The 11,918-nt window shown below is 69.5% G+C and overlaps 1 protein-coding gene across 1 annotated transcript; it reads left to right on the plus strand.

The window, feature by feature from the left end:
- Window positions 1-4,554: 4,554 nt before the first annotated feature.
- On the plus strand, window positions 4,555-11,598 carry TESPA1 (thymocyte expressed, positive selection associated 1). The gene is made up of 11 exons (XM_075525545.1): window positions 4,555-4,665; window positions 6,973-7,169; window positions 7,263-7,305; window positions 7,920-7,969; window positions 8,155-8,208; window positions 8,518-8,554; window positions 8,684-8,767; window positions 8,876-9,084; window positions 9,349-10,457; window positions 10,880-10,982; window positions 11,100-11,598. Exons 2-11 carry the CDS (start codon window positions 7,004-7,006, stop codon window positions 11,210-11,212), a joined length of 1,968 nt encoding a protein of 655 aa, XP_075381660.1. The 5' UTR covers window positions 4,555-4,665; window positions 6,973-7,003; the 3' UTR covers window positions 11,213-11,598.
- Window positions 11,599-11,918: the final 320 nt, after the last annotated feature.

An 11,918-nucleotide genomic window follows, 5' to 3' on the forward strand; every position in this document is an offset into this window, starting at 1 on the left:
ACAAGGACGGACACACGGACGGACCCTGGACACAGGGACAGACACACGGGCACAAGGACGGACACTCGGACGGACCCTGGACACAGGGGCAGACACACGGGCACAAGGACGGGCACACGGACGGACCCTGGACACAGGGACAGACACACGGGCACAAGGACGGACACTCGGACGGACCCTGGACACAGGGGCAGACACACGGGCACAAGGACGGGCACACGGACGGACCCTGGACACAGGGACAGACACACGGGCACAAGGACGGACACACGGACGGACCCTGGACACAGGGACAGACACACGGGCACAAGGACGGACACTCGGACGGACCCTGGACACAGGGGCAGACACACGGGCACAAGGACGGACACACGGACGGACCCTGGACACAGGGACAGACACACGGGCACAAGGACGGACACACGGACGGACCCTGGACACAGGGACAGACACACGGGCACAAGGACGGACACACGGACGGACCCTGGACACAGGGAGAGACACGCGGGCACAAGGACGGACACACGGATGGACCCTGGACACAGGGACAGACACACGGGCACAAGGACGGACACACGGACGGGCCCTGGACACAGGGACAGACACACGGGCACAAGGACGGACAGACAGACCGACTCCAGGACACTGGGACAGACACACGGACACCAGGACAGACTGCAGGACGCTGGGACAGACACACGGACAGGCCCTCAGACAGACAGAGAGACAGTGGGACAGGCACTGGGACAGACATGGGGGCACAGAGGGCACAGTGGACAAAGGGACGCCGGGACAGACACATGGGTGACACACGGACACAGGGACGGACACACGGACACAGGGACGGACACACAGCCAGGCACATGGACTGACAGACACCAGGACACACACCCGGACACGGGCATCGGGACACGGTGACACGTGGGGACGCCTGCAGGGACAGACACACGAGCAGTGGGACAGTCAGACACAGGTGGACGGACACCGGGACAGACGGACGCAGGGACGGACACCGATAGAGAGGCGCACGCCCTCGCACGCTCGGACACGCTCGCGCCCGCGGGCACACGCCGATGGACACGCGTGTGCACGCGCACGCGCACCCCGTCCCGCACAGACGGGTGCGTGTGCGCACCTGCAGACACGTGCGCCCGCACACGTGGACACACGTGTACCCGTGCAGCCCCACACGTGTACACGTGCACACGGGTCAGAGCCTGGCAGGGACAGGGCAAAGCCACCTCCCGGGTGACAAGGACAGGGACAGGCACCCGCCAACGGGGACTTCCCGGGAGGCCGCGGCGGGTGCAGGCAGGGCGCGGGCAAAGTCCGGCAGCGCCCGTTTCGACACGGGGAGGCTTTGGCATCGATCGCCTGCGCTCGGCCTCCCGGCCCCCCCCGGCCGGGGACGCGGCCAGTGGTTCTTGGGGACCGTCCCCCCCCCGCCCAGCGGCAGCCAGCCCTGCACCCCCCTTGTCCGTCTGTCTGTCCTAACGAGGTCATTAATTGCAGGACAAGGGGGGGGGTCTTGGCGTGGTGTTGGCCCCCGGCTGACTGTGTCCGAGGCGGGGTCCCGGCAGGGGGGGTGGTGGTGGTTTGGCCCCGATGGCCCGGGAGGGGACGCGGGTCGGCCCTGTGCTGGTGGCCAGGACGGACGGACGGACAGAGGGACGGGGTGGCCACCAGGGCCTGGGCATCCCGGGGACATGGATGATGCAGGCAGCGAGATGGTGGGGACGCCCTAAAAAAAAGGATGAAGGATTTAGGGGCAGGGTGGGGACGAGCATCATCCCCGGGGGGGCACAGGGTGGGGGTCTGCAGGGTGGGGGTCTGCAGGGTGGCCCCACCCATGTGGGGGGCTGCCACCACCCACCCTGCCCTGGGTCTCCTGCGCAGGGTTGCACCCCCCAGGCCCGACGCTCCCCCATATCCCATGCACCCCCCCCCCCCCCCCAGCAAAGCCCCCCGTGTCCCCCGGGGAGGGGGAGGGGGAGACCCCCCAAGGGACACGGGGGGGCCCCGCCAGGGCAGCCATAAATGTGTGTCCCATCACTTATTCATGCAGGCAGGAGGCCCGGGCGGCTGCTGCCGGGATCTGGCAGGAGGAATTCTCTATCTAGGTCAGGCAGGAAGGGGGGGCAGCGGCGGGGGCTGCCGGATCCCCCGGGTGCCCCGGCCATGCCCCCCGCCGGGCACGGAGCGGGTGCTGGGGGGTCCCTGGGGGGGGGGGGGGCAGGGCAGCGTGGGAAGGGGATGCTGCCCAGCAGCGTGTGGCCGCAGGGTGCTGGGTGCTGGGGGTCCAGGCAAGGGTGCTGCTGAGCGGGGTGCTCCCCGGCCTGGCCTGGGGGGTGAAAAGGCAGGGGGACCACCCAAACCCCCGCTCGATCCCCCCCGCCCCCCCCGCCATCCCGGCGGCTCCCCGAGGCCGTGTCCCGCTGTCCTGCTCCGATGCGATGCAGCCGCCGTTAATTATTGATGCAAAAAAGCACTCGCTGAAGAGCCGCTTCGCGTGGCCGTGCCCCCCCCCCTCCCCAGCCCCCCACACCGGCGGCCCCCCCGCTCCTCCGCCTGTGCTTGGGGACCCCCCCCGCGGGCTGTCCCTGCTCCGGGGGTTTAATCCTGCCCCGTCCTGGGGCTCTCCCCGCAGGGACGCTCCGTGCGGCCGCTGACACCCTCCGCCACCCCGAGGGGCTTTGCCTTTGGGGTCCCCGCTTCCCTGGATGGGGGTGGGGTGGGGTGTCCCCCTCCTCCCCAGGGACCCCCATGGCTGGTGAGCGATGGAGGGGGGGGGTCCCCACCCCGTGGCTGCGCATCCCTCCGCTCGCCCTCGCTCTGCCCACAGCCATTTTCGCTCCTCGCCGGGCTTTTATGGGAAAACCCTTCCGGGCTTCGAGCCAGGCAGGGCCCCATCCCGGCTCCCCGCGGCGGGGGCTGCTTCTGCCGGGGGGGGAAAAAAGGGCCCGGGGGCCGGCGAGGAGGTCAAAGCATCTTCAGAGCCGTGCGGGCACCCAGCGAAGGCGTTCGCAGAGGGGAATAACCGGGAGAGACGGGGGATGGACCACGGGCTGGCTCCTGCTCGGCGCCTGGCCGCAGCGATGCCGGAGCAAACTGCGGCGGGAGCCGGGCGTGAGGGTGGCGATGCCTGTGAAATCTGGGGGGGGGGGGGGGGGGCAACGGTTTGCCCCAGGATCGTGGTTAAACTGGGAGCCCCCCCGGCTGCCATCAGCACCAGAAATATCAATATTCAGACCCTGGTGGCATCCTGGGTCCCTCGGCCATTAAACGAAATGTCCCCTGACCCTTGGGGTCCGTGGCCCCCCCAGGCATCCCTGCTGGGGGGGTGGGGGGGTGGGGGTGCTGGATGCGACCGGGGAGCGGAACGAGGCCGTTTTCCCGCTCCCACCCCGGAGCGGAGCCGGACGAGGGGCGATGCCGAGCGGGGCCGTGCCCGTCCTTCGCAGGGGATGCGCTGGGCGAAGCGGCTCCCGAGTCACCCAGACCCCCCCCCGAAACCCCGGGCAGGCTGAAGGAATGGTTAATTCAGGGCTTTATCCGCAAACGCTCGCAGGCTAAAAATATCCCTCCCGCGGGCAGCGCCATTCCCGGCCAGCGCCATGCCGGGAGCTTCCTTGCCTTTTTTGATGGGATCGTGGCTTGCGCCGAGGCAGCGCCCAGGCTCCCGGCTACGATTAGGGCTGAAACCCGGCTCCCGGGCAACCCGGGGGCGTGGATGAGGGACCAGGGATGTCACCTCGGTGGCCGTGATGTCCCCGCTGGAGGTGAGCGCTCTCCCCACATCAAAGATGTCCTCGGTGGGGCCGTCCTCGTTACCGGGTGCTTTTATCCCGCCGCTGGAGGAGATGCCGGAGGGTGGGACTGAAGATGCCAGGGTGGGATTGAAGATGCCATCCCAGCTTGGCAAATAACCCACGGGGACAACCGCCTCCATCACCTCCTTGCCACCCTTTGAGCCCGGGATGGCTTTAGCCGTCACCCCAAGAGCCACCCCAGCCCGGCTCGTCCCCCCCTGGGCAGAGCTGCTTCGCATCCCCTTCCTGGGGCCACGCTGGACTCGCCTGGCTAGCCGGCGATAAGCCACGCGTGCCACGGGCCCATCCAGCGCGGCGGCATCGGCGGCTTGGCACGGCGTGCCGGCCCCCGGGGTGCTCGGCCGGGAGGGAGCTGGGCGTTGCGGGGTGCGAAGCGAAACGCCCTCCTCCTCCTCGCATCCCCTGTGCGGAGCCCGCCCGGCACCTCGTGCTGTCTGGGGCCTCGGCACCGGCCACTGGGGAGACCTCGGGGCCTCGGGACCCCCCGTTGGGGTGTCACAGCCACCCTCGGAGCAGACCGGGTGCAGGGGACCCCTCCAGAAGGTGGGTGCCCTCTCGCCCATGGCAAGGGCGACCCGGGTGGCTCGATTGGTGCCCGGGCTATTATTAGCCACCCTCGCCCACGTCGGCAGCTCATTAAGTTTTTCCCGTTGTGGTAGCGGATGTGGGTCAACGTTTGAGGTTTTACTGTTGATTTTTTTAATTTCCTCTTCAAAACAGATGAGTTTCCTCCCTCCTTGCTGACGACAGATGCCGCCGGGGGCCGGGCGCGGCGGTGGGCCCTCGCCGGAGATCGGCAGCGCTTGGCGGGGCTGCCCAGCTGCCCCCCGTGCCGGTGAGCGCCGGAGCCACGCGGAGGGGTTTGGGGGTGATTTTGCCCCAGGAGGGGCTGCAGGGGTCGGGGGGGGACGAACCTGGGACGGAGGGCGGAAGAGCGGGAGGTGGATGGACCCGGGTTTGGCGGGGGAGGAGATGGGGCCGTGGGGGCGATGGGAACTCCGGGCATCCGGGAGAGACGATTCCCGCACCCGGAGCAAACGGAAAACTCTTTTGTGGCAGCAAAGGGACGGGGAGCGGCGTGGGGACCGGAGGGGCCGAGGGGGCCGGGATGTTCCGGGATGTTCCGGGATGTTCCGGGACGCAGCAGGACAAACGAGTCCTGGCTTGGTCCCCCCCACCCACGGTCCCGTGCGCCGCAGCCCCTCGCTGGGCTCCGCAAAGCCCCTTTGCCCCCAGGGCCGGGTCAGCGCGGGGGGGACGGGGGCTGTTACCACTCACATGGGGCGGTCGCAGCGTCTCCGGGGTCCGGGGCTCCCGAGGGGCTGGGAGGGGGAGAACGCCCGAGCACGTGCCCGGGGCGGGCTGGATGTGGCCTCCACGAAGAGCTCTGCTACGGGGCCGCTGCTCCCTGACCGCCCCCAGCCCGGTGCCCGGCGGTGACGTCCCGGCCCTGGGCATCACGGGGGTGCGGGGTGGCCCGGGAGGGTGCTGCCGGGTCCTGCCCGGGGCTTCGCCCCGTCCCACACCCTGCTCGGCGAGAGATGAAATGGGGAAATGGTGACAAGGTGCCCTCCCTCCACCGGGGACTTACCGCGGCTGCGGCACGGCGCTGCAGGGGAGGGGACGAGCCGTGCTGGCCTTGGGCACGAGGGGCCGGCACCGTGGGGGAAACATGGAAGCGTTTCCCTTCCCACCAGTGTGGGGGGTGACAGCCAGACCGGGATGCCGGGATGCAGGAGATGGACCAGGATGCTCCTGCTCCGGTGACGCTCGGGTGATGGTTGGACTGGGATGCTCCTGCTCCAGTGATGCTCGGGTGATGGTTGGACTGGGATGCTCCTGCTCCAGTGACACTCGGGTGATGGTTGGACTGGGATGCTCCTGCTCCAGCAGCGCTCGGGTGATGGTTGGACTGGGATGATCCTGCTCCAGCAGCACTCGGGTGATGGTTGGACTGGGATGCTCCTGCTCCAGCGACACTCGGGTGATGGTTGGACTGGGATGCTCCTGCTCCAGCAGAGCTCGGGTGATGGTTGGACTGGGATGCTCCTGCTCCAGTGACGCTCGGGTGATGGTTGGACTGGGATGCTCCTGCTCCAGTGACGCTCGGGTGATGGTTGGACTGGGATGCTCCTGCTCCGGCAGCACTCGGGTGATGGTTGGACTGGGATGCTCCTGCTCCAGCAGAGCTCGGGTGATGGTTGGACTGGGATGCTCCTGCTCCAGCAGAGCTCGGGTGATGGTTGGACTGGGATGCTCCTGCTCCAGCGACACTCGGGTGATGGTTGGACTGGGATGCTCCTGCTCCAGCGACACTCGGGTGATGGTTGGACTGGGATGCTCCTGCTCCGGCAGCGCTCGGGTGATGGTTGGACTGGGATGCTCCTGCTCTGGCAGCGCTCGGGTGATGGTTGGACTGGGATGCTCCTGCTCCAGTGACGCTCGGGTGATGGTTGGACTGGGATGCTCCTGCTCCAGCAGCGCTCAGCCATGGGGATGTGTGGCCAGAGCAGGCGGGTGGCTTGAGAAACCCATCCCCTGTGGCTGCAGGGGTGCTGTGGGGGTCTGCCTGGGCTGGGGGGGTCCTTGTCCCCAGCCAGGACCTGTGCCAGGGAGGCCAGAGGACGAGGGACCAGGTGTCCTCCGTGGGTGCCATGGAACAGTGCAGGAGCTGGGTGCTGGGAGCCTGGGATCCTTCGGGTCCTTTGGGAACAAGGGACTCCCTGGGGACACGGTCCCCCGCTTTGCTCAGGGGCCGTAGGATGGGGAGGGGACGAGACTGAAAATCACCTCCCTAGGGGAGCTGGGAGGAGAGAGGCGCCCATTCCCCAGCAGGGAAGGTCGAGGCTCTGGAGATCTGCATCATCTGCCCCGGAGCGTGCCCAGCCGTGGTGCGGCTCTGGGTGCCTTATCTCGGCCCGTTCGCTCCGGCACCTCCGTCCCTGTCCCCCTCCAGTCCCTGGGCACAGCGGGTGCCCATTGGCACCCAGGGCAATGCCCGGCCGGGGGCAGATCAGACCTGGGATGCCCAGAGCCCGTCCTGCCCCTGCCTGCGGAGCACCCGATGGTCCCACCCCACGGGCAGGAGGTGGAGGAGACCTCCCCCCCCCCCCCGATCTTCACGGCTCTCCTGTCCCTTCAGGGAGACCCCCGGCCCGCCCGGCGCTGCGGCCATGGAGGGCGCGTCGGTGCTCAGCCCCTCCTCATGGGAGAAGCGGCGTGCGTGGGCCAGGCAGAGCCGGTGCTGGCGGACCACCGTGGTGGAGGAGGAGGCGGCCGCAGCCATGCAGGACGTCCCCGAGCTGCAGCCGCCCCACCTGGATGACGTCTTCCTCGAAGGTTGGGGGGACCTCGAGGTGCACACGGGACGGGGGTCCCCATGTGCTGGGTCATCTCACGGGTGTTTCTGTGTCCCCCCCCCCCCCCACCTAGGAAGCCCCTCCAGCAAGATAGAGACCTGGCTTCAGGAGTGCGGGTGAGCTGGGGGGCAGGCGGGGGGCAGCTCCACGGGTGCCTCTGCCCTGATGCCATTCCCACGGGGATTTCGGCGTCACTGTGGGGGTGGCGAGGGTGGTGGGACGGCGAGGGTGGTGGGACGATGCTCACGCTTGGCCCTTCCTGGAAGTCACACCCGAGCCAGGTGCACGGGTGCTGGCAGGACGGCGGCGTGTCCCCCCTGCTCGTCCCCGCGCAGGAAGCGCGGGTGGCCCCCGGCCACAGCTCTGCCACGCGCCGGGGTCACCGGCACCGGGTGCCGGTTCCACACCCGGCATCACACAGGTCCCTCCGGGAAACCCCCGGCTGGGCTGGGAGAAAAACCTCAGCACCGTGCTGGGGGGGTCTCTAAGCTCTCCCGGGGGTCTGGGGTCCCCGGGATCGGGGGTCTGCCGAGGGGACCCTCCTCCCGAGCATCCCACCATGGCGCATCCATGCAAGCCCAGCCGCTGTCTCCTTGCTCTCACCCTGCGCCCCATCGTCTGCGTCCCTGTCCCCGCCGCCCGTCCCGTCCCGCTCAGGTCTCCCGTTCCCCCTCCAGCCCCCCGGGATGGGGACGGGGGGGGCTGTAACTGGGGTTTCGCTCCGGTGCAGGTCATCGGTGGAGGTCCTGCCGGAGGAGCTGGGCTTGCCGGGCCCCTTCGGTACGTCGGGTTTGCCCCCACGGTTCTCCTGGGCGGTGCTGAGGCTGGTGGTCCCTGCGTGTCCCCAAACCCACCCAACCCATGCCCGAGGCGCAGGGTGATGGGCAGGGAGGTCTTTGAGGACCTCGAGACCTGTCCCCAGCTCTGGGTGTCCCCGCGTCTCACAAGGCTTTGCTCTCTCGCAGCGTGTGGGAGCAACGGGACCAGCTTCGAGGATGACCTGACCCTGGGAGCTGAAGGTACCGACCACCCTCGGGCACGCCGGGGTGTCCCCTCCTGCGGTGTCACTGTCGCCCCACGGGCAGAGCTGCCTCGGCAGAGTCAGGGGAGCTGGGGACAGGGCGGGAGCAGACCCCCGGGGAGAGCCACCATCAGTAGCTTTTCCTCCAGGAGGGTTTCGTCGGGGCTGGGCTGTCCCCAAGCTCCGTGTCCCCTCGGGCTCCGGGCTGTGGCTGCCTGGAAGGACATCTCCCAGGGTGGCGAGTGTGGGACGTGTCCCCAGAACACCCCACCTCACTCCCTGCCGCCTCTCTGCTCCCTCTTCCCAGCTCTTCTGCTACCAGGGAGCGACAAGGCCATGGGCAGGTGAGGTTTCGGGTCCCGGGGGGGGGGTCGGTGGAGGGGCTGGGGGCACCCCAGCATCCCGCTGCACCCCGTGCGTCCCGCTGGCGGCATCCCCTTCGCTCAGCCCCGTCCTCCTCCTCCCCGCCGCAGAGCTCTGCGGGACAAGCACCTCAACCTGGGGCACAGCATGGCATCCAGTGCCCTCTCCAGCCTCACCACCAAGACCAGCTCCAGGTAGGAGCTAGGGGGGGGGTCTCCGGGGGGGGGGGGACGACGTTGGGTCACCCCCTCGCCAGACCAGTCCCCGTAGGGCTGAGCCGGGGCTGCCCCCCCACCCCGCAGCATCTCCGAGGTCCTGGAGTGGTGGCAGCCGGACGCCGAGGAGATCCTCTACAACCTGGGCTTCGTGCAGAGCGAGCCGGGGGCCGTGGCCCGCATCCCCGCGCGCTTCTTCTCGGCTCCTTCCTGCGCCAAGGGCATCGACTTCCAGCTCTTCCTCAAGGCCCAAGTGCGGCGCATGGAGATGGAGGACCCCTGCCTGATGCTGGCCAGTGAGTGACACCTGCGTCCCCAAGCCCCCCGCCCAGGGAGACACCGACGTGTGGGGTGGCATCCACCGTGCTGGCTGAGCTCTGCTCCTTTGGGGTGGTGGGAAAGACGCTCCCCTGCCTCGGTTTCCCCGTGCATGAGCTGGGGGAACGCACCCAGCCCACCCTGTCCCTGCTGCAGCCTCCTGCCCCATCTCCCAGCCCCACCGAGCATCCCTCACCCCACAGCCCTCCTGACCCCCCCCCCATCTCCTCCTGGCCCCCCAGGTCGCTTCCAGCAGGTCCAGGCTCTGGCTGCCACGGCCGACGCTTTCTTCTGCCTCTACTCCTACGTCTCGCGGACCCCCGTGCAGCGCATCTCCCCCTCCCGCCTCTCCTGGGCTTGTCCCGACGTCCCCGACATCCGCGTCACCCCCAGCCAGCCCTGCACCCTCTCGCCCGTGGACCGCCTGAAGAAGGCTGTGTCCACCATGTGCCTCTACACGTCCCCGTGGGACGGGGACAGCCGGCGGGGGCCTGGCCGGGTGCCCACCACCGTGCCCGCCAGCCAGCCCAGCGCCCTGGGGAAGGTGGTGCAGGAGGTGCTGGAGCGAGCACGGGAGGAACGGTTTCGGTTCGACCCGGCCGATGTCCTCGAGGGCTGGGGAAGGGACGGGGACACAGGGATGGTGCGGCAGCAGCGGGGAGCGGAGGGGGGTCCCCCAGCTGTCCCCCCGCCGTCGCCGCGCCTGGTGCAGGGTGTCCCTGCGTGTCCCCGTCACGGTGGGGCAGGTGCCCCGGTGTGCCGCGGAGGGGAGCGGGAGCCGTCCCCCAGGCCAGCCCCAGAGGGGACGCCGGCGGCCGCTGCAAGGGGATGCCTGGAGCGGTCCTGTCCCCGTGGCCGAGGCAGCAGTGACAGCCCTGCAGGGGTGGCTCAGGGGGCTGGGGATGCTCCGTGCCCAGCGGGAAGGGGACGGGTCAGCACGGAGGAGCGTCAGCCAGATGCTGCTGCTGCGAACGTCACCTTGTCCCCGACGCCGGGTCCCCTGGGCCCCCACGCCGGCCAGGTGTGGGTCACCCCTGAGCACCCAGAGGGGCTGGGATCTGAGGGGGACTCCGGCTTCGGCTCTGGCTCCTGGGGGACCTCCCCAAGGAAGAAGGCGAGGTCCCGCGGGTGCCGCCCGGGTGACGCCGCTGGGGCACGTTCCCCTGGCTCAGACGTGCCGAGAGCTGGGGGCCACCGGGCTCGGCGGAGCAGGGGCCGGTGCCGGGGGGGCCCCCCGAGGGATGCCGGGCGGCAGCAGGGCGATGCGCCAGGGCTGCAGCGTCCCGGGAAGGGCCCCTTGCCCCACCGTCCCGGCTGGCAGGAGCCGGTGGACTCCTTCGAGATGGAGGAGGTGAGGGGCGACGCCCGGGTGATGGGCGCAGAGGGGTGGGGGGCAGGATGGGGCTGGGAGCGGGGGGCCAGCAGCGCGGGGGGGGTTCCTTCGGCCGGTGGGTGATGCCGGGTGAGCCGGCGCGGGGCGGGAAGGAGCTGGAGCGGGAAATGTCCCCGGAGCGTTCTCAGGCTTTTAAGGTTTGAATGATTTAGAGCTTCGGATGGAGCCTCTTGCAGGGGGGAGCTGGGGCCACGGGCACGACGGGCGGCCCCCGCACACGCACGCAGGCCTGCGCGGGCCCGCACGTATGCGCAAGCATCCTTGCACGCACGCGGGGATGCCCGGGTGCGCGCGGACGCACCTTTGCGCGCGCACGGGCGTGCACTGACGCGCTCGCCCGGTGCAGCTCCTCACCCAGCCCCGCTGCGTCCCGCCCGCAGGTGCTGAGCGCCAGCGAGGATGATGATGATGATGATGATGACGATGGTGATGCCCGTGAGGAAGCCGGCCGCTCCCTCCATCCCTCCGTCGGGGTCCGGAGAAGTAAGTCGTAGGCTTTTCCCACCCTTCCGAGGGGCAGAGGGGCTGCCGTCCCAGTGGGTGCCGGGTGCCAGCGTGTGTCCCCGTGTGTCCCCGTGTGTCCCCGTGTCCCTGCTCCAGGCTTCATGCTGCACGCCAGCAGCGGGCAGTCTGACAGCAGCGGCTTCGTGGAGGAGCCGGTGCTCAGCCAGCTGCCGGCCGCCTGCCTCCACGGCACCGACCAGACGGGCTGAGGCCACCGTCGAGGGACCTGGGCTTGCCCCGGCGCCGGCAGCAGCCACCGTGGCTGGGTGCCGGATGGACTGTACCGTACCGCCGCGTTTCGGACGCGGAGACCGTCCTCGGCCGAGGGCTGAGCGCTGTGTGGACACGTGTGTGCGTCTGTGGGTGGGGGTGCACGTGCGGGTGTGGGTGCACGTGGGGGTGTTCGGCACAGAAAACTCAGGACTTTTGCCCCGAGGGGCATGTGCGTCCCCCCCCCTCCGCCCAGCCTACCGGCTCCGGGGCTGCGGCTGCACCGGGGCAGCCCCGGGGACGTCTCCCCCACGGCTGGCTCTTGGGGACAGCACCCACACTTTGGTCACCCGTGCTGCGGCGCCTGTAACACTAGGACGGGGGTTTGCCGGACAGAGCCAGCAGCGTGCTGGAAAGAAGTTTTAATAAAACTTTAATGAGTTTTAATAAAAGTTCCCAAAGGGACAATGGTGCCCGCGTCCCTGCCTGGAGCTGCTCTGGGGTGGAGACCCCCAGCACGAGCCCCCCCGCTGCCCCAAAAGGGCCTCGCTGGGGACAGAGGAGCTGCCACCAAGGCTGGGGTGTTCCTGCCCGACAGACCCCGCGTGCCATCCCACCCCTGCTCGAGGGCTCGTGGCAGGGCTGGGGACCCGTGGTGGCCCCCATGGACGCGCGTGCCCCGGCCGGGGTGCAAGCCCAGGGGTA

This window comes from Mycteria americana, chromosome 26 (genome assembly GCF_035582795.1).
Source record: "Mycteria americana isolate JAX WOST 10 ecotype Jacksonville Zoo and Gardens chromosome 26, USCA_MyAme_1.0, whole genome shotgun sequence".
Classification (NCBI taxonomy): Eukaryota; Metazoa; Chordata; class Aves; order Ciconiiformes; family Ciconiidae; genus Mycteria; species Mycteria americana.

What these genes read in the sequence shown, in the direction of transcription:
- TESPA1 (XM_075525545.1), top strand. Translation starts at nt 7,004, where the DNA reads ATGGAGGGCGCGTCGGTGCTCAGCCCCTCCTCATGGGAGAAGCGGCGT. An exon ending in GGATGACGTCTTCCTCGAAG is followed by an intron (nt 7,170 to 7,262) that starts GTTGGGGGGACC and finishes CCCCCCACCTAG; the next exon opens with GAAGCCCCTCCAGCAAGATA. An exon ending in CCTGACCCTGGGAGCTGAAG is followed by an intron (nt 8,209 to 8,517) that starts GTACCGACCACC and finishes CCCTCTTCCCAG; the next exon opens with CTCTTCTGCTACCAGGGAGC.